This window comes from Mytilus galloprovincialis, chromosome 11 (genome assembly GCF_965363235.1).
Source record: "Mytilus galloprovincialis chromosome 11, xbMytGall1.hap1.1, whole genome shotgun sequence".
Lineage (NCBI taxonomy): Eukaryota > Metazoa > Mollusca > Bivalvia > Mytilida > Mytilidae > Mytilus > Mytilus galloprovincialis.
In genome coordinates, this window is record NC_134848.1 from 13,724,718 (window position 1) to 13,751,303 (window position 26,586).

Below are 26,586 nucleotides of genomic sequence, written 5' to 3' on the forward strand. Positions count from 1 at the left end.
TCAACAAGAACACGAAAGTAAAGGAAATTAATAAATTTGGTAATGTTGTGTCTCAAAGTTTAAAACGAATCTTTATTCCAAAGACCAATCGACAGAAATCACTTCTGCATGAAGACGTCTTATGAAGGCGTCACTTAAACAAATATAATGTTTTACGACGTCATACTTGTGTGGAAAAAACTCAGGACATAGGTAGGCAATTACCCTTACAAAATCTTTGGTCTGAATTGATTCAGTGTGAAACTATATACAAGTATTTAGTCAAAATCCAACAATTGCATTCAACTATGATCAATCAATCTCACAACAACAAAAGTTCGACAATTTAACAAAGAAGGGGATTTTTTTGCTTCTTAAACTCTCCAGATAACTATACGCCGACAGCTTTGTCAAATTTTGATGTTCAAAATCTTCCTTTGACACTAGCTCCAGGAAAGTGGATAGTAAATGATAAATAGATTGGTGATTAAAAAAAGTGCATAAAGAAAAACTATTATACTATAAGATTGAATACGTTTATAACTTTAGAATTTTTGAAATACTAAGGCTTTTCTACCTCAGGAATAGATTACAATGGCTGTATTTGGCAAAACTTTTAAGAATTTTGGTCCTCAATAATCTTCAACGTCGTATTTTATTTGGCTTTATACTTATTTTAAATTCGAGTGTCACTGATGAGTCATGTGTAAACGAAACGCTCGTCTGGCGTAAGAGCAAAATTTTATCGATGTATCTTTGATGAGTTTATTGAAACCTTCAAGACAGGTACAATTTCATTTCAGGTCATTCTGTTGATTCAATATATTATATATTTAATATTAAACAAAAAGTTTAAAAGCATAACGTTTGTGACAATACTATGTATATTGGTATATCTTAGTGTATTGTTAATAACCGGTTAATATCCAACATTTTCAAAATATGTTAAACATTTCGAAACTGTTTTCGTTTATATAAAATAAAAGGACATAACATGATAGCAAATTAAAAAAAAAAAATATTCACAACAAATTAACTCAATATATATAATCAAATGTAGGACACCGTATGTTCTTCCAAAATAAGAAGGGCCAATAATGTATAGTTAGTTATAAAAGGTTCCGATATGAAAAATGTAAAACAAAAGAAAGACATAGGATTGTGATAACACAGTACAACGTAAGAATGATATGTAAAAAAGTACAAAAAGCTCAATTCAATGGTTCAATTCCCAGTTACATCTAAGAAAAAAAATAACACATATTATTAATACAACATGTATAAGTGTATTGGAAGGGTAATCAAAGCCAATTATAATAAGAATAACATCTCTTAATTGAATCGTAATAGTTGACTCATTCTAGGGTTTCTAACTACAACAAACAAATGCAAGGAATGTGGTTATCTTAATCATACTTTCGATACAATAAGACAACAATAATAAACATGTTATACTTTGTTGGTTTAAATACAGAAAAGAAAGCGTTACGATTTGAATGTCAAAACTGTCTGATAAAATATTTAGAGTTTTTAAATAATTGGTCGACAAGAAAATTAAATATAATAGGAATAATAACCATAGTTTTGTATACTCCACAATATATAACATATACAGTGATCACTATGATATTACCTTTCTAATATAAGTTGTATTATATTAAACACAAAATGATATAAGACTACATTCAGAATGGAAATAAATGATACGAATGCCACAGATGTACATGTTGTTGATGCAAAACATTTTTGAATGAGTTTACAGATAATATCTACATCTATTTACAAGTAAGCAATACAACTATGAAAAAAACAAATTATGTATGTAAGAAGGGGGAAATAGAAACGTTCAATAAGGCCTTGATGAATGCAGAGGAAAGAAAATCACAAAATAACAACATGTATTGAAAATATAAAAACAGATAACTTTTTTAACAGATAAAATTGATATACCACAGACAAATATGATTTGTTTTCTTTCAAAAACTGGATACACCGTTACAATGATAACACCAGAGTTATAGATTAAATGTGAGATGATAAAGGAAACATACAAACTTGTCTGTACGATCAACATTCATCTCGTTGGAATGCTTCACTACCTTCCCTTCTCTTTTGCTCAAGTATGAAGATGAACCACGATTACAGAGATGGTTAATATCAGATGTTCAGAAGAATTTGAAAATACATATCAAAATATGTATTCTTTAATGTACGATGTCATTTCAGAGTTTAAGTCACACAAAATAAGAATATATTAAGGAAGAAGACAAAACTATTAACTACTTATAGGAAAATAGCATCTGTTTACATGTTTGCGATAAACAAAATCTCATCACACTGGCACTTGATTTTTCTTCAATGTAGATAATAATAGACGAGAACGGTCAGTGATTTTTATAAACATTATTCTGGCATCGACATAGTTGTATGAATGCATACAATGGCTTTATGTATCCATTATGATTTACTCCTTTATTACATAATATTTAGCTGATTAGTGGAATAGACTTTTAATATAAGGTTTTTGTTGAAAAGTGGTTTAAACATTTCTTTTTTTAATAAATACTTTAATTAGCTTTGATATCCTATCATGACCAGATGAAGGTACCAGTATTTAATGTATCGTTTAACAAAATAACAGATGTTCGAAAAATGTGTTTTTAGAGAAAAAGAAAGAAAACATTCATATTCAAACACAGATACTAAGAATGGGATTACAATAATGCATCACATATCATTTTAGAACAACTACATTACAATACTGACGAAACAAAATATAACCATTGACTAGATATGTTTGTTATTATTGAAGAGCTTTAACTTCAAGTGTGCATCTGTAACTTCTGTACACATGATTCATGAATAGGATTATGCTTTCTCGATCCTACTATTACATAGGTAGTTACCACCGCATCCAGCTTCTAGCTTCATTCTGAAATGATATCCGTTAATATATTTTTAGAGAATCTTACGAACGAAAATTTGTTCTTTAAGGTAAACATTACAACAACAAAAATCCGCTTGTTTTCTTCCTGCATCAAAAAGGATAGATACATTTTATTTTATTTTAAAGGTTGTCTATAAATGAAACCATGCCAATTTGAAGATAGTGTAGCGTATTTGAGCAAGGTTTATCACATTAAGACCTTAATAGATGATTCCGAAATGTTCACATAAATTTCCGTGACAAAATACTATAATGATTTATTCTCTACATTTTACTAACATAAAGAAATAAATAATCACTGTTGTCTTGTTTGCGATTAGCAACTGTTTTATAACGGAAAATGTTGCTTTGACATATATCAATTGCTTATTACGATTTTTAGGAATATATTTATTAAACTACACTTTAACAAAAGTTTTTAAACTTAAACTTTACTTACCAAGTATATTTTTTATTTTCTGAAGTTCTAATCGTTTTTCCTCCGAAAATGTTCCTCCTAAATACAAAACTGCCTAAAATGATGATGATAATTTATATTGTTTCTGCAAACATTTGTATTTAACTGATGATAAACTCTTGAAAGGAACAAAAAGAGCAAACACAACATGCAAATTAGAAGCATATTTCTTGTTATTTAAATTTTGAACAATGTTCAGTAAAAATGGTTTGGAGATCGATACGTTACATAAACCTAATGATAATATATAAACATACCATAGTGACATTAATGCATAGGCAAATACTAGAATCAAACTAGCCGATAATGATTGTCATGGATGTTCTTTAATAAATGAGACGAAGAACCAAATTGCTTGGTGTGTAAATAGGCAGTCACTCTCGATTGGACTAGTAACTTTATATCGGATTGTATGTTTCTGTTTCAAATAGTTGTTGCTATTTAAAGTACCTCGCCCTACCAAAAGCAGTATGTACTAACCTACCTACAGGCAACAATCAATCGTGTAGATTACATTTGATAAAATTACGTTATAGATAACTGTATTTGAAATTCTTTTTAGTTCCCAATTGCTTCAACATACAGAAATGAAACGTGAAAATAGTCTGTATGAATAAAAAGGAGTGTACAAGCCGAAACATTTTATAAATGATGTGTAAAACCCCAAAAGTATAAGCATATCATAAATAAATTACGACTGGGTAACCCCGATAACAAACCACCAAATTGTTGAAGTAATAAAATGTCATGCTCAGAAATGGAACAAAAAACATTTTTGTTTATCAATTTTACAGTCGAATTTAAAACAAATCCGAAACAAAGAATAATAAAAAAGTCACTAATCTTCTTTAAGGCTCATAATGGGCATGAGTATATGTCAACATACAATCAATATCACAGATCATTGAATGTAGACTACAAAATAAGACGCATCATTATCATCAGAGGTCATCGAATGTAACCAACTGAATTGAACATGTCACAGGGTTTGAATTTATACGAAGAACACAAAGTTTACTACATGTACATGTATTTATATGTAAAGGGACAGGATAATAAAATTACAACAATATTTTTTTTGGTCACTGTAATACTGAAGGCTTCATATAAACATAATCACTAGTCGACATTTATTGATGTTTACTAGTATAACCTTGTCTTTTGACATACCTCTTGCAAGGATTTCAGGATTTTGTGAAATATTTTCTCGGTTAAAACTCCACTACAGCTTTGTACAATTTCTCTTTGAATACCTTTGATTTTTTTTAAATGATTGATACGGGCTTTCTCTCCGTTCTGCTCTGCCCTTTGTATCAAAGTATCAAGCATCATTCTTATATATAAGTTCTTCGATTCTTCGTCTAAAGAAAAAAAAAGATTAACCTTTGCCATATGGTGTTTGAATAGAAAATAGTATACAATGCAAACACCTTTCTATATTTCAAGTGAAAATGTGAATGTTTTGTGATTATTTTTAAATGAAGGAATTTATCCTAGGTTGCAGATATTAGTATAAATCACTACATATCAATGGCTGACGATTGCAATTACTTTAAGACACCGTATGTTTTTTTCTTTGTTTGAGATGTCATTTTTTAAATATTTCAGGTTATCATTTAAAAAAAATATATATGATGTAGTGTTTCATTTGAGACCACATGTTCTCGTTACAGTTCCCTGTTAAAACCAAATTGTTTAGCGCTGTGGTTATTTTTTACAAAAAAACATGAACATATACTAGTCTAATAATCATATATGCAATTTCTTGGTTTTATTGTCATAGTCATCTGTTTAACGGTGATTCCAATTATAACACAATGTAGACAGTTTTGACCCATTTTTTAATATTGTTACCTCTTATTTCTGTTTGATTAGCTCAAATATTGTTGTCAATATATAATATGATTCTTTCCGACTGTCTTACAAGTGAGCGGTTTTGCCAGCTTTTAAACTATGTTTTATCTATCATTTTCTACATTCGGAAATGACTGTACCAATTAAGTCAGGAATATGGAAGTTTGTTTTACATTCGTTTGATATGGATGAGCTTTTTGTTTTGCCCTTTGATAAGTTGTTTTTCGTTTTGAATTTTTCATTTAGTTTAAATTGAAGCTGTGAAAATAAAAGTATTACTTAACTTTACTTCAAATTTACACATGCTAAATTCCTAATGCTTAATCAACCGAAACGGATACAAATATGAACGAAATAAAAAGACAACCTGAACTATGTGTTTGGTGCTGTTCCGTATTGTTTCTTTCTAGTGGTGTACATGTATTATATTCATTCTTTATCACTGGATATACTATGCTTGTAATGACATGAAACACCACCAAGAAATTATTTTCTTCGATTGTTGGAACTTCTTCTTCTCTGTAAAAGATTGAAAAATACAACATAAACCAAATTGTTATGTAAAGAATATACAATGACATCTATTTTAGATTCCATTTTTGGTTTTATGTCATAAGATGCATACGAAAGTAATAACATACAATACTACATCAGTTGGACCTAAACGAAACCTACCATGCATGAACCATATTATACTATATCTTTCTACAATCGTCACATGCTTTGAACACCTGTTGCAAATGTTAAACATGACAAAAAGATGGAAAGTAAATTGACGAAACATTTTTTTTTCATTTCAAACAATGAATAGCATCAAAAAGAGAACATATTTTAACACTTGCAGTTATTACCAATGCTGACAGATTAAATGCAGTGGTTTACTTTGTCATGTCAATTTGATATTTGGAGATACATTTCCTATTTTATCATAGTAAACCATAAAGTGAATGTAATTGCACAAGGTTTTGTTGTCCCCTGATGTTTTGACACTAAATCGATGGGATGTTGGATGTATACTTATTGATGATTTAAACTTAGATGCATGAATTTTATATCTAAAATTCCAGAGTTAGTTTCTTTGAACTAGCTGTCTGTAACAGCGAGAACACTCAGACATGAACGTTGTGTCTTTTGGTTGTTTGGTTGTATAAGAACAAGACAACCTCAACTATAGATCTGTGTGTGTTTGTATATTTGTATTGATCGGATGAGAAAAGTTATTTTTTAAATGTTTATTTTTTGGTATTAATCGTTCTTATGTTGAGCTGTTACACCACTGTCTCAGGTTAGGGGAGGCAACGTCCTGTATTTATGTGCATGTCCCAAGTCAGAAGTCTGTAATTCAGTGGTTATTGGTTTTTGCACCGTTACAGTTTTTTTTTATCATTTTTTGTAGATAAATTAGACCGTTCGTTTTCTCGTTGTAATTGTTTTACAATTATTTATTTTTGGCCTTTTAAAACTGATTATGCAGTATTGAATTGCTTATTGTTGAAGGCCGTACGGTTAGCTATATTTGTTAATGTCTATTTCATTTAGTTAAGACTTCACCCAACCTTCAAATGAATAAAAAACAATTTAAAAAAAACGTTAACCAAAATACCCATAAAAAATACAACAGAAATAACTGAAAGTGTTCACAAGTACAGAAAAGCAGTGATGTAGATATACATATTTGTTTGTGTTTGATCATAATAAGGAACGGTTATGATAAATAATTTGGTTAAAACTGAATTCTGTACATGTACAACATGCCTTCACGTTTCCTACTCTTTTTAGTATTGGTGTCAGAAGTGTGTGTTTTGAAAATAATCACTCATATAAATGTACTTACGGTAACATGAAATCTTTGGCTTTTAGAACAGATCTAACGCACAAATAACCTAACAATGCAAATTAAAAAACATTAAATCGGTTATCTATCTGGAAACTTTAAAAAAGAAAAAGGAAATGTTAATGCAAGGATATTCAATTATCTATGAATCAAATTTTACACGACTCTCAGCAGATCTTTCAGAGATCTTACGCTTTTTTTATAATTGATAACTGGTTTGATTTAACTAAGCGGAAATACTAATCAGAACAATTCAAAGGTAACGAAAGAGTGACTAATAAAACACAATCCTTCTCGTAATCAGTTAATCAGATAAAACTAGTGGGTATGGTATAGTCATTATACGAAATTATGGAACATGTATTCCAAGCAATCGTTAACACTTAAATTTAGTGTCATAACTTGACTCATAAAGGCCAGAGGTATGGGAAGAACACAACCCACGACATGCCAACAACTAAATTTTAAATAGATGTGTTCAGTTCCGATGCAAAGACCCTATAAGTGAATCAATAATAAAAAACAATATATGCTTAAACAAGAAATGACCTTTTTGCACTAAAACTTTCATATCAAAAGTTAATGGTTTTATTTTCAATGACATTAACATTACTTTAAAAGGTTTTTAAAAATGGACTATTGAAGGTAGTTTCTTATTATTCCGACGTCACACATCAGCGTATAGCTCCGACATAAGCCGGGTGTGTTAAAAAACCATGTACGCTGCAAAAACGCTAGTCATTTTGGATGCATTCAACCTATCAATCATATCTGTAACGTGTGTACAATGAGCTTCAAGCGTGTATTCGGCGTACCAAAAGCGTACATAAGCATTTCTCGGGCGTTCGAAAAACGTATGGTTGTGTTTGCCTGGAGTTTGTCTAACCGTAGATTGAATACACACTACGAAGCATAAAAAAACATATTGGACGTATTTAAAACACGTCCCTGTCGTATCTTGGACGTTCTATTGTGGGTTGTTCGTTAAAAACACACCCACATACGTTTGAGTTGAAGTCGAACGGTCTCGAAGCGTACACAACGTGCCCCAACGTGCGCTTTACATCTATATTTAATTTGTACGCCGGTCTATACGCCAATGTATGACGCCGGAATTATCATGTTTATGGTAAATTAAGAAATTAAGTAAAATTTGTTGTTTTTATTTTTAGTCGTTTATATCACTCGAGAATATGTGTGACATGCAGAGAAGTGAAAGAAATGTATATTAGATATAGAACATTTCTAAAATATTTAATCAACAAAAAAAATAATTAAAAAAATATCTGTATCATATACCCAAGCGCTTGTGGACGAAGGCCTTACGTATAATGAAATAAAGTATTCTGTTTTGTTTTATTTTTTGCTTAGTTGCTTCTCCTGCCTTTTATAATCAAAACTCCTACCCTTTTTTTTCTAATTTTAATTCAAACCAAACCCACAATACCCCCAACACCTGGATAATCATTCCGAAAGTAAACACATGGGGCATTCTTAACATTTTAAAAATAGTTTTTATAATAAGAGATTTGAATGAACAAAGTAAAATACGGATCATACAATTTTCCGTTTTTCTAAATGTTCTTACCGATCTGTTGTTTTCCTGTCTGATCATGCTCAGTATGATTAGTCTCCTGTAATGTCTATTTGAACAAACAATTCCAAATGTTATATAAAAAAAGAAACAGTACACAAACGTATATCATGTATATTGCCTTGAACAGATGTATTAAATTTGCAAAAAACAATTATGATTTTGTAATATTTGTTCTTACTGTTTTCAATTCTAACCTTCTTTTTTTAAATACAGATTTTGTATACCAAATAAGAGATTATAAGTCGTTATCGTGCATCTATGCATTGCGCTAACTTCAATAATAAAAATCAATAAATGAAGTCATAAAATATTTAATGAAAATATTGAGAACAAATTTGTGAACAATAACAATGTAAAATACTTATCGACATAGAAATTATGACAAGAGCCGACGTTACATCAATTCCGTCGTATTTTAAGGATGTTCGCTACTCTGTTAAAACATAACAAGCTTTTTAAAAGACTATTATAAATTGATAGTATATAAATATAGTCATGATAGTAACTAAAAAAGAAGAAAAAAAAAATAAAGTGTGCTCGTTTTCGAGATATAAGCCATTGAAAATTTGGCGGGAAATAATTTTCTCTAGATTTTTCATATATTTAACATTGGCACCTTATTCGTTTCAAAAAGTATGAAAAATTAACAAGAATTTTATTAAATTTTGAAATATGGCTTTTAAAACTATATGTAATAAAAATATAAAAAGAAAAGTAGGGGTTAGTGGGTAAATTTTTTTTTAATGACAATACATGGATAAAACCAGAGGATTCCGAAAATCTGGCAAAATATAAAAAGATGGAGGAGCAAACATCCTTAAGAACAACATATCAATGTAAATGGGTGCGGAATATATAATGTAATCATATACAATGCGTTTTAGTAAAACATGTAAAGTAACCTTCTTTGGCATTTCAAAAAATGTAATGGTTAGTACTTCCTTCCGTTTATATTTTACTGCTACTGCCACATATATTTGTGTTATCTTTTTTATTACTTATCTCATATCTTTGTTTTGACGCAAATACCAACCATTAACAAAATAATAACTACCAGCATATTACTTAAAGCATAGTGGTTGTAGAACTACTATCTTACTTGCAAAATGTCATCCCGGTATTGATCAAACAATGAGTTTGATAGTTTTCCTGCAAATCTTCTGGTTATTTCATTTCTCACATATTTGATTCTGGAAAAAATTGCGTTGGGACTTTTATCAGATTTATCTTCATAAACATCACTTATTCTGTAGTTAGCAAGTTTACGTAAGAGTAATAACATGAGTCTTATGTCAAAATCCTGTGATGTAACTGTTTTCCCTAAAAGTAAACAATGTAATAAGTATTATACACAAATGTAAGATAACACTTTGATAATAACATATACAAATTTTACAAGGTTTCATCGTTCATCATCATCAATATCATCATCATCATCATCATCATCATCATCATCATCATCGTCATCGTCATCGTCATCATCATCATCATCATCATCATCATCATCATCATCATCATCATCATCATCATCATCATCATCATCATCATCATCATCATCTACTTTTGTATATGATATCATAGCAGACACGAATTCCATATGTTTCGATGTTGATATGAATATCAATTATGTGGTCATTTTTGAGAATTTCCTGTTTACAAAACCTTAGCACAATTTTGGGGGATTTTAGATCCTCCATGCTCTTCTAATTTTTACTTGTTTGGCTTTATAAATGGTTTGATATAAGCGTCACTGATGAGTCTTATATAGACGAAACGCGCGTCTGGCGTACTAAATTATAATCCAGGTACCTTTGATAACTATTTACACCACTGAGTCGATGCCATTGCTGGTGGACGTTTCGTCCCCGAGGGTATCACCAGCCCAGTAGTGAACACTTCGGTGTTCACATGAATATCAATTATGTGGTTATTTTTATAAATTTCCTGTTTACAAAACTTTAAATTTTTCCAAAAACTATAAATTTTCTTATTCCAGGCATAGATTGCCTTAGCCGTATTTGGCACAGTTTTTGGGAATTTTGGATCCTCAATGCTCATCAACTTTGTACTTGTTTGCCTTTATAAATATTTTGATATGAGCGTCACTGATGAGTCTTATATAGACGAAACGCGCGTCTGGCGTACTAAATTATAGTCCTGGTACCTTTGATAACTGTTTACACCACTGGGTCGATGCCAATGCTGGTGGACTCTTCCCCGAAGGTATCACCAGCCCAGTAGTCAACACTTCGGTGTTGACATGAATATCAACTATGTGGTCATTTTTATAAATTTCCTGTTTACAAAACTTTAAATTTTTCCAAAAACTAAGGATTTTCTTATTCCAGGCATAGATTGCCTGTGCCGTATTTGACACAATTTTGTGGAATTTTAGATCCTCAATGCTCTTCAACTTTTAACTTGTTTGGCTTTATAAATATTTTGATATGAGCGTCACTGATGAGTCTTATGTAGACGAAACACGCGTCTGGCGCACTAAATTATAATCCTGGTACCTTTGATAACTATTATAGTGGAATCGGTTTTGATTTTTAAAACTTCATAGACATCAGTTTAGGATTGTTGTTCTTTGAAAATTTTATTATTTTTATTTCATCGAATAATTGTTGTCTTGCTATCTACATTTTTGTACGTCTCCTTTATTCACATATGTTCATAAATTAGTATTACTCTGAACACGTATATATACCTTCTACTGGGTCGTATAGCAGATTCCATTGAAAACCATTGATAACATGATTTGTATCTCTGTATTCTCTTTCCAAAATTCTCTTATTTCTATCAAGTGTGGTTCGAAGCTGGCTAGGTGTGATCACATTATCAAATATTTTTCGAACAACAGGATGTGCTTCTGTGAACAGTAGACGAACCAATCGTAAATAGTTTTTTTCCTCTGTTGAAAGGTAACCTCGAAAAGAAATTTTTACATGATCAAGTGATAGAAAATAGGATTGTTTACCTTGTTCTTTAGTTCCTTAAAATCTTAAATAACGATAATGATAGTAATAAATATATTAGCTTGTTCCGCTAGCATGTTTCTGCCCACAGTTACAAATATTGCATACATGAAACAATTACACGATAGGTAGTTTATCATTTCAAAAATATGTACCAAAAATCAGTACAGTTTGAATTAAATTCTTGAAACAAGCCATTACTCTTTGAATAATTGATCATACTGAAAGAAACTCAACTGCAGGTCACCAGTATAAACTCCAAAAACAATTAGCAACAAATCATATGAATGACTGCTGGAAAAGGTCTCGACAACTGTTTCATTCGGAAACCGCAACCAAGTATCAATTAGATATAAAAATAAATTATTATGTGTATGTACTTTACTCCTGGGTTGCGTTCAATATCGTAGTGGCTGCGTAGTGCTACGAAGATTTATGATTATTGAACGAGTAGATAGCCTATCTGTTACATAAAAATTGATAGCAGCTACGTAGCCACTACCATATTGAACACGACCCTGAGTATGAAGATTTTAGGGAAAACTTAGCAAATAAGTATGTAGCTTGATATTCATTGATAATACCCATGTTCATAGCTCAATGAGTCGTCTGCAATCATAAAAGCAAATATCGTGTTGATTTTCACTACAGTATAATGATGAATTAAACCATGACCTATTTTATATATTTATCTTTACATCCAAACCAGAACCCCGGGTAATCTGCGTGAACAGTCTCGATAACCTTTTAGCTATAGACACGACTTTTAAGAAGTGTTGTCTTTGAATATGTCAGCTTTTCGTGCTTGTTACTTATCAAATATGAACGGAGCTTTGATTGGATAATCAATGATAGTGTTATATTAACCAGTTTAGTATGATACTGCTTATTTGCACAAGATAAATGTGTGTTCTTTATTTCTTCTTATCCTGATCAGAAATAAATGTTATATTCGTACATTCCCACTAACAGCGAAAAAAAAAAGAAAATATATGGGAATAAACCGTTCAGGATCTTATGTTATTTTCAGAAACACATCCGCTTTCATAAAAGGACGTTATTATGTCATTCAACATTGCCAAATAAAAAACCATTTAAACCAAATTAGTTTCCTTTACTGATGTGACAGTAGCATTGCCTATGAACTAGTTGTCTGTGCGAGTATGATCAGCTATATTTTGTTTTGTTTCCAATATACATGAAGTACAACAAAAAGTAAAAATGGTTATAATGGATATCTCGGATGGTTTGTTTCTTTCTCTGTATGTTACATACCTTTTTGACATATTTGATAGCATCTTTCGAATGTTTTTTGTTCATAAATGATCAATTTTGAAATTACAACTGTCAATACAATTGCGACTGCATCTGGGAGAATAAAAATGTACATAAGTTAGTCGAAACACAAATTATGTATTATTATTTGTCATTATCAAATAAAATAGAGAAAAATGAAGTCGCTTGAGTTCAAAAAACAATTGCCCCGAGTAATGCATGCATTGTAATGCAAATAATCAGGATAGTATACGTAGATGACAAATGCATCACGTGATTCGAAATGTTTTAGTTTCGATTATTTGTTTGCATTGAATCATATCTAATATATTTTCCGTCAAGACATAGATTACCTTTAAAAATAATTGACTTTTTCGATATACAGAAATTAGTTTATTGGTTTTATGATGTATCTAAAATTATTTCTGTTGAACGATTTGTTTCATTTTGAAGAAGAAATTGGAATGTATTCCAAAATATGAATTTACTGTATTCTTATTTAAGATTGATAATTTTATTTTATTATTTTACTGATTATATGATATAAGTAAAGGATGACCTTTGCTGTAAACTTTAGTTTTAGTAAATTGAAACACTGTTGGTCTAACTTGTAGACAATGTCACGTCTTGTTTTAATATTTGAAATAGTCTTGCCGTGATACAACTTTTTTTTTGTGCTGATGCGCTGTGAAGCTATCACCAATCAATCAATTATTTTATTAGTCGATATATTTTTCGTCTTTGTTATATTTTATATACAGGGCTAAATATTGCACACACGAATGTTACATCCATCAAAAGTGAAATTAACGTCAACAGTTTCATGTGAGATTCACCTCAAACGACCTTATTTATCGAACTCACATGAAATTGTTCACATGAATTACACGTGAAACTAGTCTTAATTTCATGATTTGTATCAGATTTAGAATAATTTTGTTTTAAAAATTAATAAAACATTAAGGTGAAATAAAATACACTTGAATTTCAGGTGAAATTATTATGAGTGGGTATTTTTTTATTATACAATCCAACCCCTGGGTTGCACTATCTACAGTTTAATGATATATGCGTTAACTGTTTATTAAATTGTGCTGATTTTTTTTTAAAGCTGATCATGATTAAAATTAAAGAATAGCATCAGTAACTGTTTCTTTTTACTAACAATTTATTAACATTACTATTAGTCAGAGAATACAAATACTTATTTACGAATTGTCGTGAACCATATTGATTGTTTCCAAACCAACCTCGCCGTATTATTTAAAACAAGTGCATGCAATGTCAAAAAACTCTTTTTAATTAATAGATAACTATTGCTATCTTGCTTTCTATTCAGCAACTGTAAACCCAATTCAAATGTAGAAAATAGCTATATATCATCATTATCTCAACCTCTTTTCAAAATAGAATAATGTTATGATCAAACGTTTTGAGAAAGAAACAATTATATAATATTACAAAATATCTTACAACATATAGTGAATATGATAACTGCACTTGATATCCTCCTGTTTATTTTCAAAGCTGGAAAAATTAAATTAAACGTCATTATGTCAAGGTAAGATTTGTATTCTTTTTTACACGAAAGCCAATACTAAATATGTCTTCCCGTACACAGAATATTGTCACAAGAACACAGCTTATCAATTTAACAAAACACGTGGTATTTATACTAGCCTTTTATACGTTTGTCCGTGTCCTGAAACTTATGCTAAAGTCCCTGATGTAAAACGGTATTAATAGAAATGACCAGGATATTAACGAACGAACCTATCCCGACGAAAGAACGTATTAGGAGCGATAGTTGTATGTTTACAAACGTACTCAAAACCAAAAGGTGTTGTTGGAAAGTTCCGGGCGGAAAGAACTAACAAGCCGAAAAGTTAAGTTTGTCCTGACTTTTTTTTACATAAATTGTCATCCACTTTTTTTCCATTCAGACTCATGTCCTGTCTTTTTCAAATTTCATCCTAGCCCTAGCCTCATTCAGACGTATATATATTCATATATATATATATATACCAAAATGACAGATAGCGTTTGTGATGTAGAACCCCACCTTTTTTTTTATCTTTTCATTGATTTTTTTTTGTAATTCTTATTGATTTGAATGTCAGATTTTCCATGTTTTTGTCTCAAGAATGTCTAAACCAACATTTCAAAATGATGTTTTATTGATATTGTCTGATTTTTTTTGGATTTTTTATGCAATAATGTGGTACTTAGCCAGTTGAAACGTACTTTTGGTCCATCTGGGTGCGTGGGTTTGATGGTCCAATTTTTCTAGGGTTATATCCTTTAGTACTCAAATATTGGACCCTCACCAGTATGCACCTCCTATGGTGTGGCATATTGGATAATAGCAGTCTGTAAACTCTTAAAACTTATATTCGTATAAATTTGCAATTATAATGAATAAAATAATTAAATGAGCGGAGAATGTAATTACCATAAGAGATGCAACTGCAATTTTATTATCAAAAGTATCAATACACTAGTAATAAACTTCAATATCTATTTTTGCAGCATCCCCTTTTTACAACATGCAAAATATTAAAAAGAAAAATTATTTGGGAACCTATTTCTTTCATTTGATCAGAGTTCCTTTTAATCATCCCAATATGGCTTGTCTGGGGGCATAAGCCAACAAAGATAGATTAATTTCGGAAAAGAAAACAAATTTTAAAATAAAATTTAATTATATCAATATGGTAAACTTTGATATCTATGCTTTCACCCTTTTATATCCCCCAAAATCACCTTTGGGACCTCAAATTTCAAAACAGAGTCTTGAAAATCGAGTGCATCTTATTTTTTATTAGCAAACATTAAATTAGTAATGCTTGGAGTAAGCTAATAAACAGGTAATATTTCTTTACACTACATGCAGAACCATACAATTTCCTTCACTTCGATGATTAAAGTTGGATTAAATTATTAATATGTATAAAATGCCGCTCCCGGATCGTATGATTCGTCAAATTACGCTTTCGTACATTCTTTCGTCAATATCCTGGTCATCTCTAGTATAACCCTAACATCAATAAAATATCTGATATAAATCCATCGATTAAGTGTGACTAACAATTTCAATGAAATAAGCACATACTCAGAAGTTTTAAATTCGGTAATAAAACAAAAAGGACAACTTCAGAAAATGTCCTATTTGTATTTTTGTATAAAGAATTGAATCTCACATGCATACCCCCTGTTCGTTTTAATCACTTGATTCATCTGGCAAGCTTTAATTAAAAGTAAAATCAGGAAAAAAGGAAACTGGTGTAGACATTATCTAGATCCTCGTAAACATGTCTAATTTACAAGTTGACATGAGTATCTCTAATTTGGCAATTCAAAATTAAGAGAAGCCTCATTGTAAGTTAGAAAGTTATGGCAAGTTTGATCTGAGAAAATTCAACACTATAGTTATCATTTTTTATTTACAAAAGAGTGTCACTTTATTATATCCATTATCACGGATGTAAAGCTGGAGACTTACTGCTTGTTTGTAAAAATATAGATAAAACTTAATCACTTATATGTCAACTTTTATTTCAAGTTCGATTAGTTAGATGTATTCATTATAATCACTAATTGTGAATCCTTTAATGAGATGGCATCCTCGTTGAGTCAGTTGCTGTTGTCCATTAGCGTATCGTGACGATGAAAGATGATGCTGGCCTATTGTCAGCCTTTTTGAAAAGCTCCTATCTCATAAATTTCATTTTATCGTATGCATTCTTAGGAAATATTTGAATACCTTCATATGAAATTTAAAAAAGTTTAACATACGTACAAACAACACATTACACTTACTGGTTTCACTTTGCCATAAAGGAACAATTTCAAATGTGACTTGTTCAATTGAATCCGGTACTTCACGATGTCTACAAAAGTGAAATGAGCTTATGTATTTTTTCAGACATTTATACTTCATTTTGCTAAACTTGTCTAGAAATTGATATTGCAAGGTATAAGAAAGCAGTACTATTTAAACGTTTCTTTATCTTTACATAAACATTGAACCGTATAACTTAAGATTAATTATTGTATTAGTTGCAATAAAAAACCATGAGTTCCTAGTGACAAAAAACCTCCGATTATTTCATATTTGAGGTAAACACTCATACACATAGTATTTTCATGAACACATTTATAATAACAATATGTGTCTGTTTAGTTAACGCATTAATGTAAATATAACGGAATTCGATGAGACTGTCATCAAAGTTGGAGGGTTAGCGCTATAAAACCATGTTTAATCCACCATTTTCTACATTTGAAAATGGCTGTACTAAGTCAGGAATATGACAGTTCTTGTCCATTTGTTTTTGATGCGTTTTGTTATTTGATTTTGCCATGTGATTATGGACTTTCCGAATTGATTTTCCTCTAAGTTCAGTATTTTTGTGATATTACTTTTTATAAAAGTAACCGTCCCAATCAGATGAAAATAAAATCATCATAGATACCAGGACTAAAGCTTATATATACGCCAGACGCGCGTTTCGTCTACAAAATACTCATCAGTGACGCTCGAATTCAAAAAATTAAAAAAAAAAAAAAAAAAAAACAGTACGAAGTTGACATGGTTGAAGAGCATTCAGATCAACAATTCTTAAAAGTGTTGCCAAATACAACTAAGGTAATCTATGCCTGAGGTAGAAAAGCCTTAGTATTTTAAAAAAATCAAAATTTTGTAAACAGTTAATTTATAAATATAACAATATCAATGATAATTCATGTCAGCACAAAAAGAAACAGTTGGGTTTCGAAAATCGTCTCACAGAAAGAGAGCTCACAATATTTGATGAATTAAACAGTCCCAAATCTTACTTGTTTATTTCTTTACATTTCGTTTTTTCCTGGAAACCCCTTTCAATACATTCATAATCTGAAAACAATAACATTGCGTCCTGTAACATTTCACGCACACTTTGAACATTAATTAAATGCATTAGACATGTAAACTTTTCATACACTGAAGTGTTAATCCAAAACATCTACTACAACCACATTGATGCAATTAACAGCGAAGAATTCGTTTAACAGATTAAAGTAAATTAAGTTTTTTTTTTGGTTATATTATGGTACATTGTAATATTTTACAAAACTTGTACACTGTATATAATTTAGCAAAGGAAGATTAAAGTTAAATAAGACAGCCACCCGATGTCATAAAGCAATACAATAAAAGATATTAAGAAGTAAATATTAGACTTAATGCCTAATCATTTGTTATGGGCGTTGAATACATGTTTTTTTTTTCTTAAACTACAATAAAATAATTAGGACGATATTTACTTTTAGAAAAACTTTCACTTTTCTTTTAAAGTTTACATGTGTACATGTGTACATGTATTAGATCATTGCAAATTGATAGTTTATAGTGTGTCTTTTATATATTGTTGCACTGTTATTTCATATAAGGGCAAGTTTGTTACCTTTTAAAGCGTTTAAACCCGCTGCATTTGTTTGCACCTGTCCTAATTCAGGCATCGTTCAGAAGTGTATTTCGTTTCTCTATTTTTATACAGATATTCCAGTTTGATTGGTTTTATACTAGTCATTTTGTGCCCTTTATAGCTTGCTGTTAAATGTGAGGCAGGGCTCCGTGTTGACGACCGAACTTAGAACTATATATATATGTATGATTTACTTTTATAAATTGTGTCTTTGGCACTTATACCCCATCTTCGTATATCTATGTTTACTTTGATATTCGTTTGATATCTGTGTTCGTTTAATATATACATTAAGTTTAAAATGATATTATATTATAACGTGTTATCGCAATACAATATACATTATTTACCAGCTGAAAGTGTATTGTTTACTAAACATTGTTTTATATAACAAGAACAGTCTTCTTCTGTTGGTAAACAGTAACAAAGATTTCTTGGAGTTTTTATAAATGAATAATTCCTTGTATTATCACATCTACAAGCTCTGTCTGCTTTTGTTGAGTCTTCTTTTGACACAAGCTGTCCTTCCTCGTTGCAAATTGATTTAGAGTAAAAACAGTTACTGCTTCCATTGGTCCAAAAAAGGAATGGCTGGTAACGATTCTGTGAACAGTTGCCTCTAGTAAACGATCCGGAGAATATTCGCTTACTTCCTTTAATATCACAAAAGCAGAGATTAAAAAGTACACATTGTCAACGTCTATTGGGGCAGACTATTAACTTTAGTATACTTTCGTATATATCGATAACAAATAGTACTAACGAATATGACCAAAACTTTGAATTAAAAATGTGTTAAATTCTGAAAAGCTGACCAAGCCAAATGTGAGTCTAAAGTATATCGACCAACTGTGCAAATGGTTAACAATTATCGTAAAACAAATGAGACTTGATACAGGCATTTTGTGATGAAAATTGTGGTTAGAACCTACTGTATAGCTAGCTTAACCTTCCACATGCATGCAAGTCGTTAATAGTTCAAACAATACTAAGATAAATCATAAATTGATTGAATGTTAAACATGTTAAAGATCTAAAATGTAAGTGTGCATCCGATAACAGAAATGGGTAAACCTTGATCCAAGTATTATACAAATTACGACTGATACCATTTGTCAATAATACAATCCCCTAATCTGTATCCTCCTATACGGCTTATCAAGTGTTTACCTACATAAAAGAGGGACGACGAAAGATACCAATGGGACAGTCAAACTCATAAATCGAAAACAAACCGACAACGCCATGGCTAAAAATGAAAAAGACAAATAGACAAACAAAAGCACACATGACACAACATAGACAACTAAAGAATAAGCAACACGAACCCCATCAAAAACTAGGGGTGATATCATGTGCTCCGGAAGGGTAGGCATATTTTGCTCCACATGTGGCACCCGTCGTGTTGCTTATGTGATTACTACATAAATGACACGTCAAATGACACACCTTAAAGTGGAGTAGGATCTTCTTGTCCCTCTGAATGGCAATGGCGAAAGTGAAAATTATTATCAAAAGTGACATACAAACTCCAAAGTCGAAAAATACTGACAAAACAATGGTTAAATCTGAAACAGACAAACAGACAAACAACAGTCAAAATCGCTACAAAGATATTTATAGTCTATAAACACAAAACCCTAGGAAACTTGGGGGGAATCTTAGGTGTCTAGAACGGATAAGCATATTCAGCTACACATATAAAAGACGAATCGTGTTTGTAATAACGGGGGGGGGGGGGAAACCGATGGTACGTCTGATTATTTAGGTTTACATTTGGAAAAAGGAGACAATAATCAAAACATATCTGTAGCTTCTGTGAAACATATAAACAAGAACGGTCATCCTATTTATAATGGCGTCCGTTGATTTCACCAAGGGATGATTTCAATACCAAGAATGACCTGTATTTGTTGTGTTTTATGAGTAAATGCATAGGTACAATTATAAGTTTGAAAGGCCCTTATTGTCTTAGTTTTATATAATTGTTGGGCGAAAATAAACAAGTCTAAATAAAGGCAACAGCAGTATACCGCTGTTCGAAAATCGATTAAAAAAAACCAAATCCGGGTTACCAATTAACACTGAGGGAAACACATCAAATATAAGAGTAGAACAACGACACAACAGAAACACAACATTATAATATAACACACACAGAAACAAACTATAATTTAACAATTTTCATTTTCCTGACTTAATACAGGACATTTTAAGAAAAAAAATGGTGGGTATGAACTTGGTTTTGTGGCATGTTTAACCTCCTGCTTTTATGGTAATATTAAGTATAACAAACAAATGACAACATTACATGACAGGACTACAATACAAATCAATGAAAAAACATATAGGACAGAGCAACACACGATTGAAAGCTAACAAAAGGTGCCAGGTTCGAAATTTAATACGCCAGACGTGCGTTCCGTCTACACAAGACTAACCAGTGACGCACAAATGAAAAAAGTTCGAAAGCCAAAACAAGTACAAAGTTGAACAGCACTGATAACCAAAGGTTCAAAACAGTAGTGCCAAATACGTTTAGGGTTTTATGTCTGGGATTAGAACATCCTTATTTTTTAGAATAATTTATACTTTTGCAAACAGTAAATTTTATAAAATGACTATATAATAGATATATATGATAGAATAGAAGTGGTGACTAACTACAGGATAAAAACGGATACATTACATAAAATAACCCAATTCAGCACATAAGAATAACAACGAGCGTATCTTGCAATTGTCTAGTATGAATCGAAAAACGTTCTGATCAAGTGTTAATAGAAAACATAGAACTTTAACTATTGGCACCTTTAAAATGATATTTTTGTTGTTGAAAAATGTGAAGTTTGTGAACGGATGTCCTTGTTGGTCTTTCATAATCTGTTTCCTATTTATTTATTATGAGAACTAGACGTTATATCTGTAATGAGTATTTACTATTACCTTTTCTATCCCAGTCTGGACCATTGCACCCCTCAACATAAATCTCTTTCACGCTATTGTACAAGCAAAAATACTTCAATATACTATTACACTTCACTTGAGCTCTTAGTTTCCAGTTAGCTTCAGAAGGACATTTTAAGTTGTAAAATTCAGCATGTCCTATCAAGATCTGTAATTCATTAATATATGCATTAGTCGAGGAAATATGAATTAACATTAGTCTATAATTTATTTGTGTTTATTGGCTAAATATGTGTATTTTATTTTATTGAATCTCTCCAGTTTTCTCTGTTTTACGATGTTCTTCCTAAATTAAACTAAAGACGTGTGTGGCCTGTGAAAAGGCTTTATTTAAAACGTTCAGCCTAGAATATGATATTGATTGTACTTAATCTATTATTGTACTTCATTCAAACGTTTAGTAACTTCGGCAGTTGTAAGGCTCCATGTAATTGGTGTTAACTTATGAGTCCATTCATTTTTATAATGTATCTTACATATGTTCAGTCTTAAGTATATTGGTATACTAGGTTATATGTTCATGTGCACAAGAAGCGGAAATAATTGTTTGTGCTTTTTTTTCATTCTCATTTGTCAATCATTTACAATGCACACTTTTGTTGTCGCTTTGCCAAATTAAAACTGCTATGTCTGCCCTTTGTCTGATATGTATTTAATACCTATTTCTTTTCATAGTTAAAGTTGTTATTTAAAACTATCTAAATTCAATAACGTACACATTGAAATATTGGCAAACTATCAATTGAATTGTTGTTTAAACATTCATTGTTTCAAATGACATTTAAAATAAATATCCAATTCAAAAGGTGTAAGTTGACTTAAAGTATACCTTTGAAATATAATTCATCAGTGATGAAAATTCTTCACAGAACTGTTGTGTTTCATATTTTAAAAACTAATAACAAAATCAATCTCATTTACCTGAATATACAAATGTTTATACTTTTCATAGTTAAAAAAGCTCTTTCAGAAGCATTACTCTTAAAAAAAAATGAAAACAACACGTTTAATAATTTCTTTCGTCCGTCGCGCTTTTCTAGGTACACCTTCATCAGGAACGCTCAAAGCCAAGCATTTGAGATCCAAAACCGTTGAAGAGCAATATGACAAAAATAAATAAAATATATAGCCAAATTCATCTAGATTCAACACTGCCTGAGGGAGTTGAAACCTTAGTTTCTTAATAATTTCAAAATGTACAAACTTGAGCCATAAAGTATAATGTAATGAATTAGAACAATAAGATAAATAATGTCTTAAAATAAACATTGTAAGATACTGAGTGGTATGCTGACAAATGCTAAATATATATATATACATATATTCATATTTGTAAAATTGAAAAAAAAAATAAAAGAACAACAAGGCATCAATTCTATCAAAGAGACCATAGGCAATCACTGGGATTTAACACAGCAGGAAAACCGCTAATGTGCTTCAGCTGTTCCCTTGTAAATTTTGTTCAAGTTCAACGAAGATAAACGTCACATAAAACTCTATTAAAAAGTATATAAATTATCAAAATTTTACAATAAAATGACAAAATTACTAAGGCCAGAATAAACAAACACACATCTAGCCAATATAGAATAAACAAACACTCTTAACAGAAATAGGTCCGTACTGAATGCTCAACAGTCTCCACTGGAATGCCTTTAACTTGACTTTATATCTTTTTATGACTTGACAACTTATACTTTATCTTTCTCCATAGAGGTAATGCTGTATGGGTCATTTATGGCACAAAACGGCATAAAATATCAACTCTGTCATAAAACACTTAAAAGGTCACAATTAAGTTCGTAAATTGGTCAATTTAAAAAAGTGTTAAAGCTAAATACATCTGTATTCAGTTCTTTTCATAAACGTACATAATGTTCTACAAAATAGGCCCATTAGTACATTTTGTCAAAATATTATGATTTTGTGCAATTTTCAGACCTAAAAGTTTAGAAACGCCTTGGCCGCAACCTACGATTCAAAATGTGTTGTAACCGAACGATTCCAACTTGACCTAGTTCTTTTGTTTACTGTTAATAAATAATGATCTAAAAGAGTTTGAACATATATTTCCATTCTTTTTTTTTAACATGTATTTCTTTACTTTTAAACTGACTTATGGGGAAATCGTGAATCAAAAACATACGAATAATGAAAAATATTGCAATGTATTAGCACATGTATGAACTTCACTATTGTTGCTGAATGTAATGATGCACATTATACAGGGTTATTTTAATTTTATGTCCCTTTATATTTTTTGGTTTTTATTTGTTATATGTCTTATCTTTAAGTATACTGTCCAAATATGACTCCGGAAACGATCTTTCGAGCAAAGGATTTAGACACCGTATTCCGATATTTGTCGGTTTGTTCTGTTCGGTGGGATCGTTAAAGTTTAAATTTTTTTGATAATTTGTAAATATTACTACACAGTAATTATGTTTATGATTATTTCACACATGCTGTTACATTTCACATGCTATTATGTTTATCTAGTCATAAATCCAGTGACCTCTAGATGACGTTGGGCTGTCGGCAAGTATATATTTGTTTAATGTATTAATATTTATATTATGTATTATAGTGAGATTTATGCTATAAATTGCAATGAGATTACATCAGTGAAGTGTGTACATGATATTATCTGGTAAATTGAAACGAGAATGCACAAAAAATGATTGTAAAAAGAGGTTTGTGTGCCAAAACAATCCATACAAATTTCAATTCACTGACTAATTGTCGGTGTTGGTGTGTTATTTTTCAAACCAACTGAAAACGGATCGCGTAACATCCAAATAAATGACAGCATAAGTGCATATTCATCAATGTTATATGGGTTTGAAAACTATTACTATGTTATACTTACTTGAAATACAAAGATAATAGTGAGAACTGAAAGGATGTCTTTCATTGCTGCTTTTAATAACCATTCACGAAACTACATGTACCTAGAAAAATTAAAAAAACTAAAAATCTTCCAGTGGATAAAAACCTTATTCAGTAATTTCAAAATTATAACAAGTCAATACGAAACCTAATCGTGTAATATCGAAATATCATTAAAGCTAGGTTCACAATGCCGATCAGATCAACTCGATGATCCCGATTGTCCAAATTTCCACGACCAAGTTCAACCAAATTCGTGATCGGGCCTGTTGACGACTTCTACCCGACCGCCATTTAACTGTACACGACCTTAACTAGAACATTCACGAATCTTTAATGCCTACATTACGACTTCATCCCGACAACAAAAGGAATACTTATTCGATAATTCCGATCAATTCACGATCTTTACCCTATCAATACTCAACAAGCTAGACCAAATCAACTATTCACGATCTTAGCCTGATCTCAACCAGACCAGATCGACCGGATCGTATATGGGTCGTAGGGATAATTGGAAATTGGTCGGTTATGCACACTTTTAGTATAAAACGTCCGAATTTGGTCGTGGAAATTTGGACAATCGGGCATTACGTGTTACCCTTGTCCGTCCCAATATGACCCCATATAATGTTATATATGCTAGCTGGGGCATTATTGGTGTCCCATTGACACATTCTCCGTTTATTTGGTTATATTCAGTAAAATTATACATTTAAAATATCTACAAAGCAATAAAGGAGTTGGATTTGTGGGCTAGGTGGTAAGAGCTCAGAGAGATAGGTTAATAGCTGTGACGGAGCGTGTAGAGTGCATAGAACACGTAGACAAGGGTGTAGACATCAACAGGCGCCGAGAAATCTAGGTGAGGCAGTGGCTGACACGACGACCACTATGTTGGAAGTTTGAGAGACTTGCACTTACTCAAAAAGAGGAACCCAATGCTTAAAAAAACTTCCTCATAGTCGACACTGATATGTAATGGTAGTTTTATTGCTCCTTTTTTAGGGAAATGACACCGCAATGAGATTTGTCATTGGATTAGTACTTATGTTAGATAACAATATACATACACTTTACCATCCCCATTTCCTTGCTTACTTAAATATAAAAGTGTCAAATATATGTGCATAAGTATGTTATCAGTAATTTTCATAGATTTGATATCCAGTAGTTGAATGGTTATAGATATTTATTTTATTTTTGCTGTATGGCAACAACCTCTATGTATTTACCAAAAAATAGAGCAAAAAGAGGGCAAAGATGTCACATATTCCCCCAAAATTTGACCCAAAGTAGAATTTCAATCCCCTGGAGTGATACCTTTTCTAAAACAGTTTATAACTTTACTTATATCTATCAAAAGATCAAGAGTGCATTTCTATCTAACCAAAGTTTGGTAAACGTTGTGTGTCGTTTGTTATAGTTTGTTAAACGTAATAGAAGTATAAAAAAAATGCATCGTTTGGTTAGAGGAATTTCAGAAAATGTTTTGAGTTATGACAATCAAGAACACGTTTAGATATTTGATTCAATGTTAAAATTAGAAAGAAATGCATCGCTTGAACTAATAAACGACGAACAACAAACTGTAGACGCACTTGCAGCGAGTGTATAGTTTGTCAAAAGATATGCAAACTTGCAAAAGTATGTTAGAAACAAATGATCAAAACTTGTGTTCGCTGAACAGTTTGAATCGTTACTGTTAGAAAGAAATTCGCACCAAATAAAAAATATTTGTCTTTCGTCTCATTCTTGTGTGACATAACGTCAAAACTTTCGAATGACAAAAATTGACTGTAAGGTGACCTATATTTGTTATTTATAATTTCTGTGTCATTTGGTGTTCTGTGAAGAGCAACTGAAACACATCTTCTTTTGTATGCTACAAATATTTCTGAACAAACGGTAAATACGGACAGACAAAACAGAAAATAGCCCATAAAACAGGTAAAATATAATCTTGATGATCTTATAAACCAACTTTGAAAGATAACTTAGTGATCAGCAGTCCAACAATGAATATTATAGCACAGTACATTAACATTGGAAAAAATACGCCAGTTCCAAATTGCTGGATTTTCTTCCCTTCCGGAACATCTGAGATCATCTAAGATCATTTTTAGGTAACGTGTTGCTACGTTTTTAGTTTTCTATGTTATGTGGACTGCTGTTTGTCTTCTAGTCGGTTACCGTTTTTTGGCTGTGTCGATTTGTCGGTTTGTTGAGTTATTCTTGAAATGATCGGACATTAGTCGAGAAAAGGTCGAAATAATCGAGTAGTGATTGGTAGAAGTTTATTAATTTTTTTAATTCCGACCAAATTCGATCTCTTCACGAT

The 26,586-nt window shown here is 31.0% G+C and overlaps 1 protein-coding gene across 1 annotated transcript; it reads right to left on the bottom strand.

Annotated features, from left to right (window-relative positions):
* Window positions 1–573: 573 nt before the first annotated feature.
* Window positions 574–24,307, bottom strand: LOC143051671 (uncharacterized). Its single transcript, XM_076224578.1, has 15 exons — window positions 24,226–24,307; window positions 21,336–21,504; window positions 18,740–19,042; window positions 17,761–17,818; window positions 16,741–16,811; window positions 14,395–14,448; window positions 12,922–13,014; window positions 11,379–11,597; window positions 9,768–9,988; window positions 8,660–8,714; window positions 7,072–7,120; window positions 5,605–5,756; window positions 4,554–4,744; window positions 3,366–3,438; window positions 574–2,911 (listed from the first exon to the last, which is right to left on the bottom strand). Exons 1-15 carry the CDS (start codon window positions 24,268–24,270, stop codon window positions 2,907–2,909), a joined length of 1,758 nt encoding a protein of 585 aa, XP_076080693.1. The 5' UTR covers window positions 24,271–24,307; the 3' UTR covers window positions 574–2,906.
* Window positions 24,308–26,586: the final 2,279 nt, after the last annotated feature.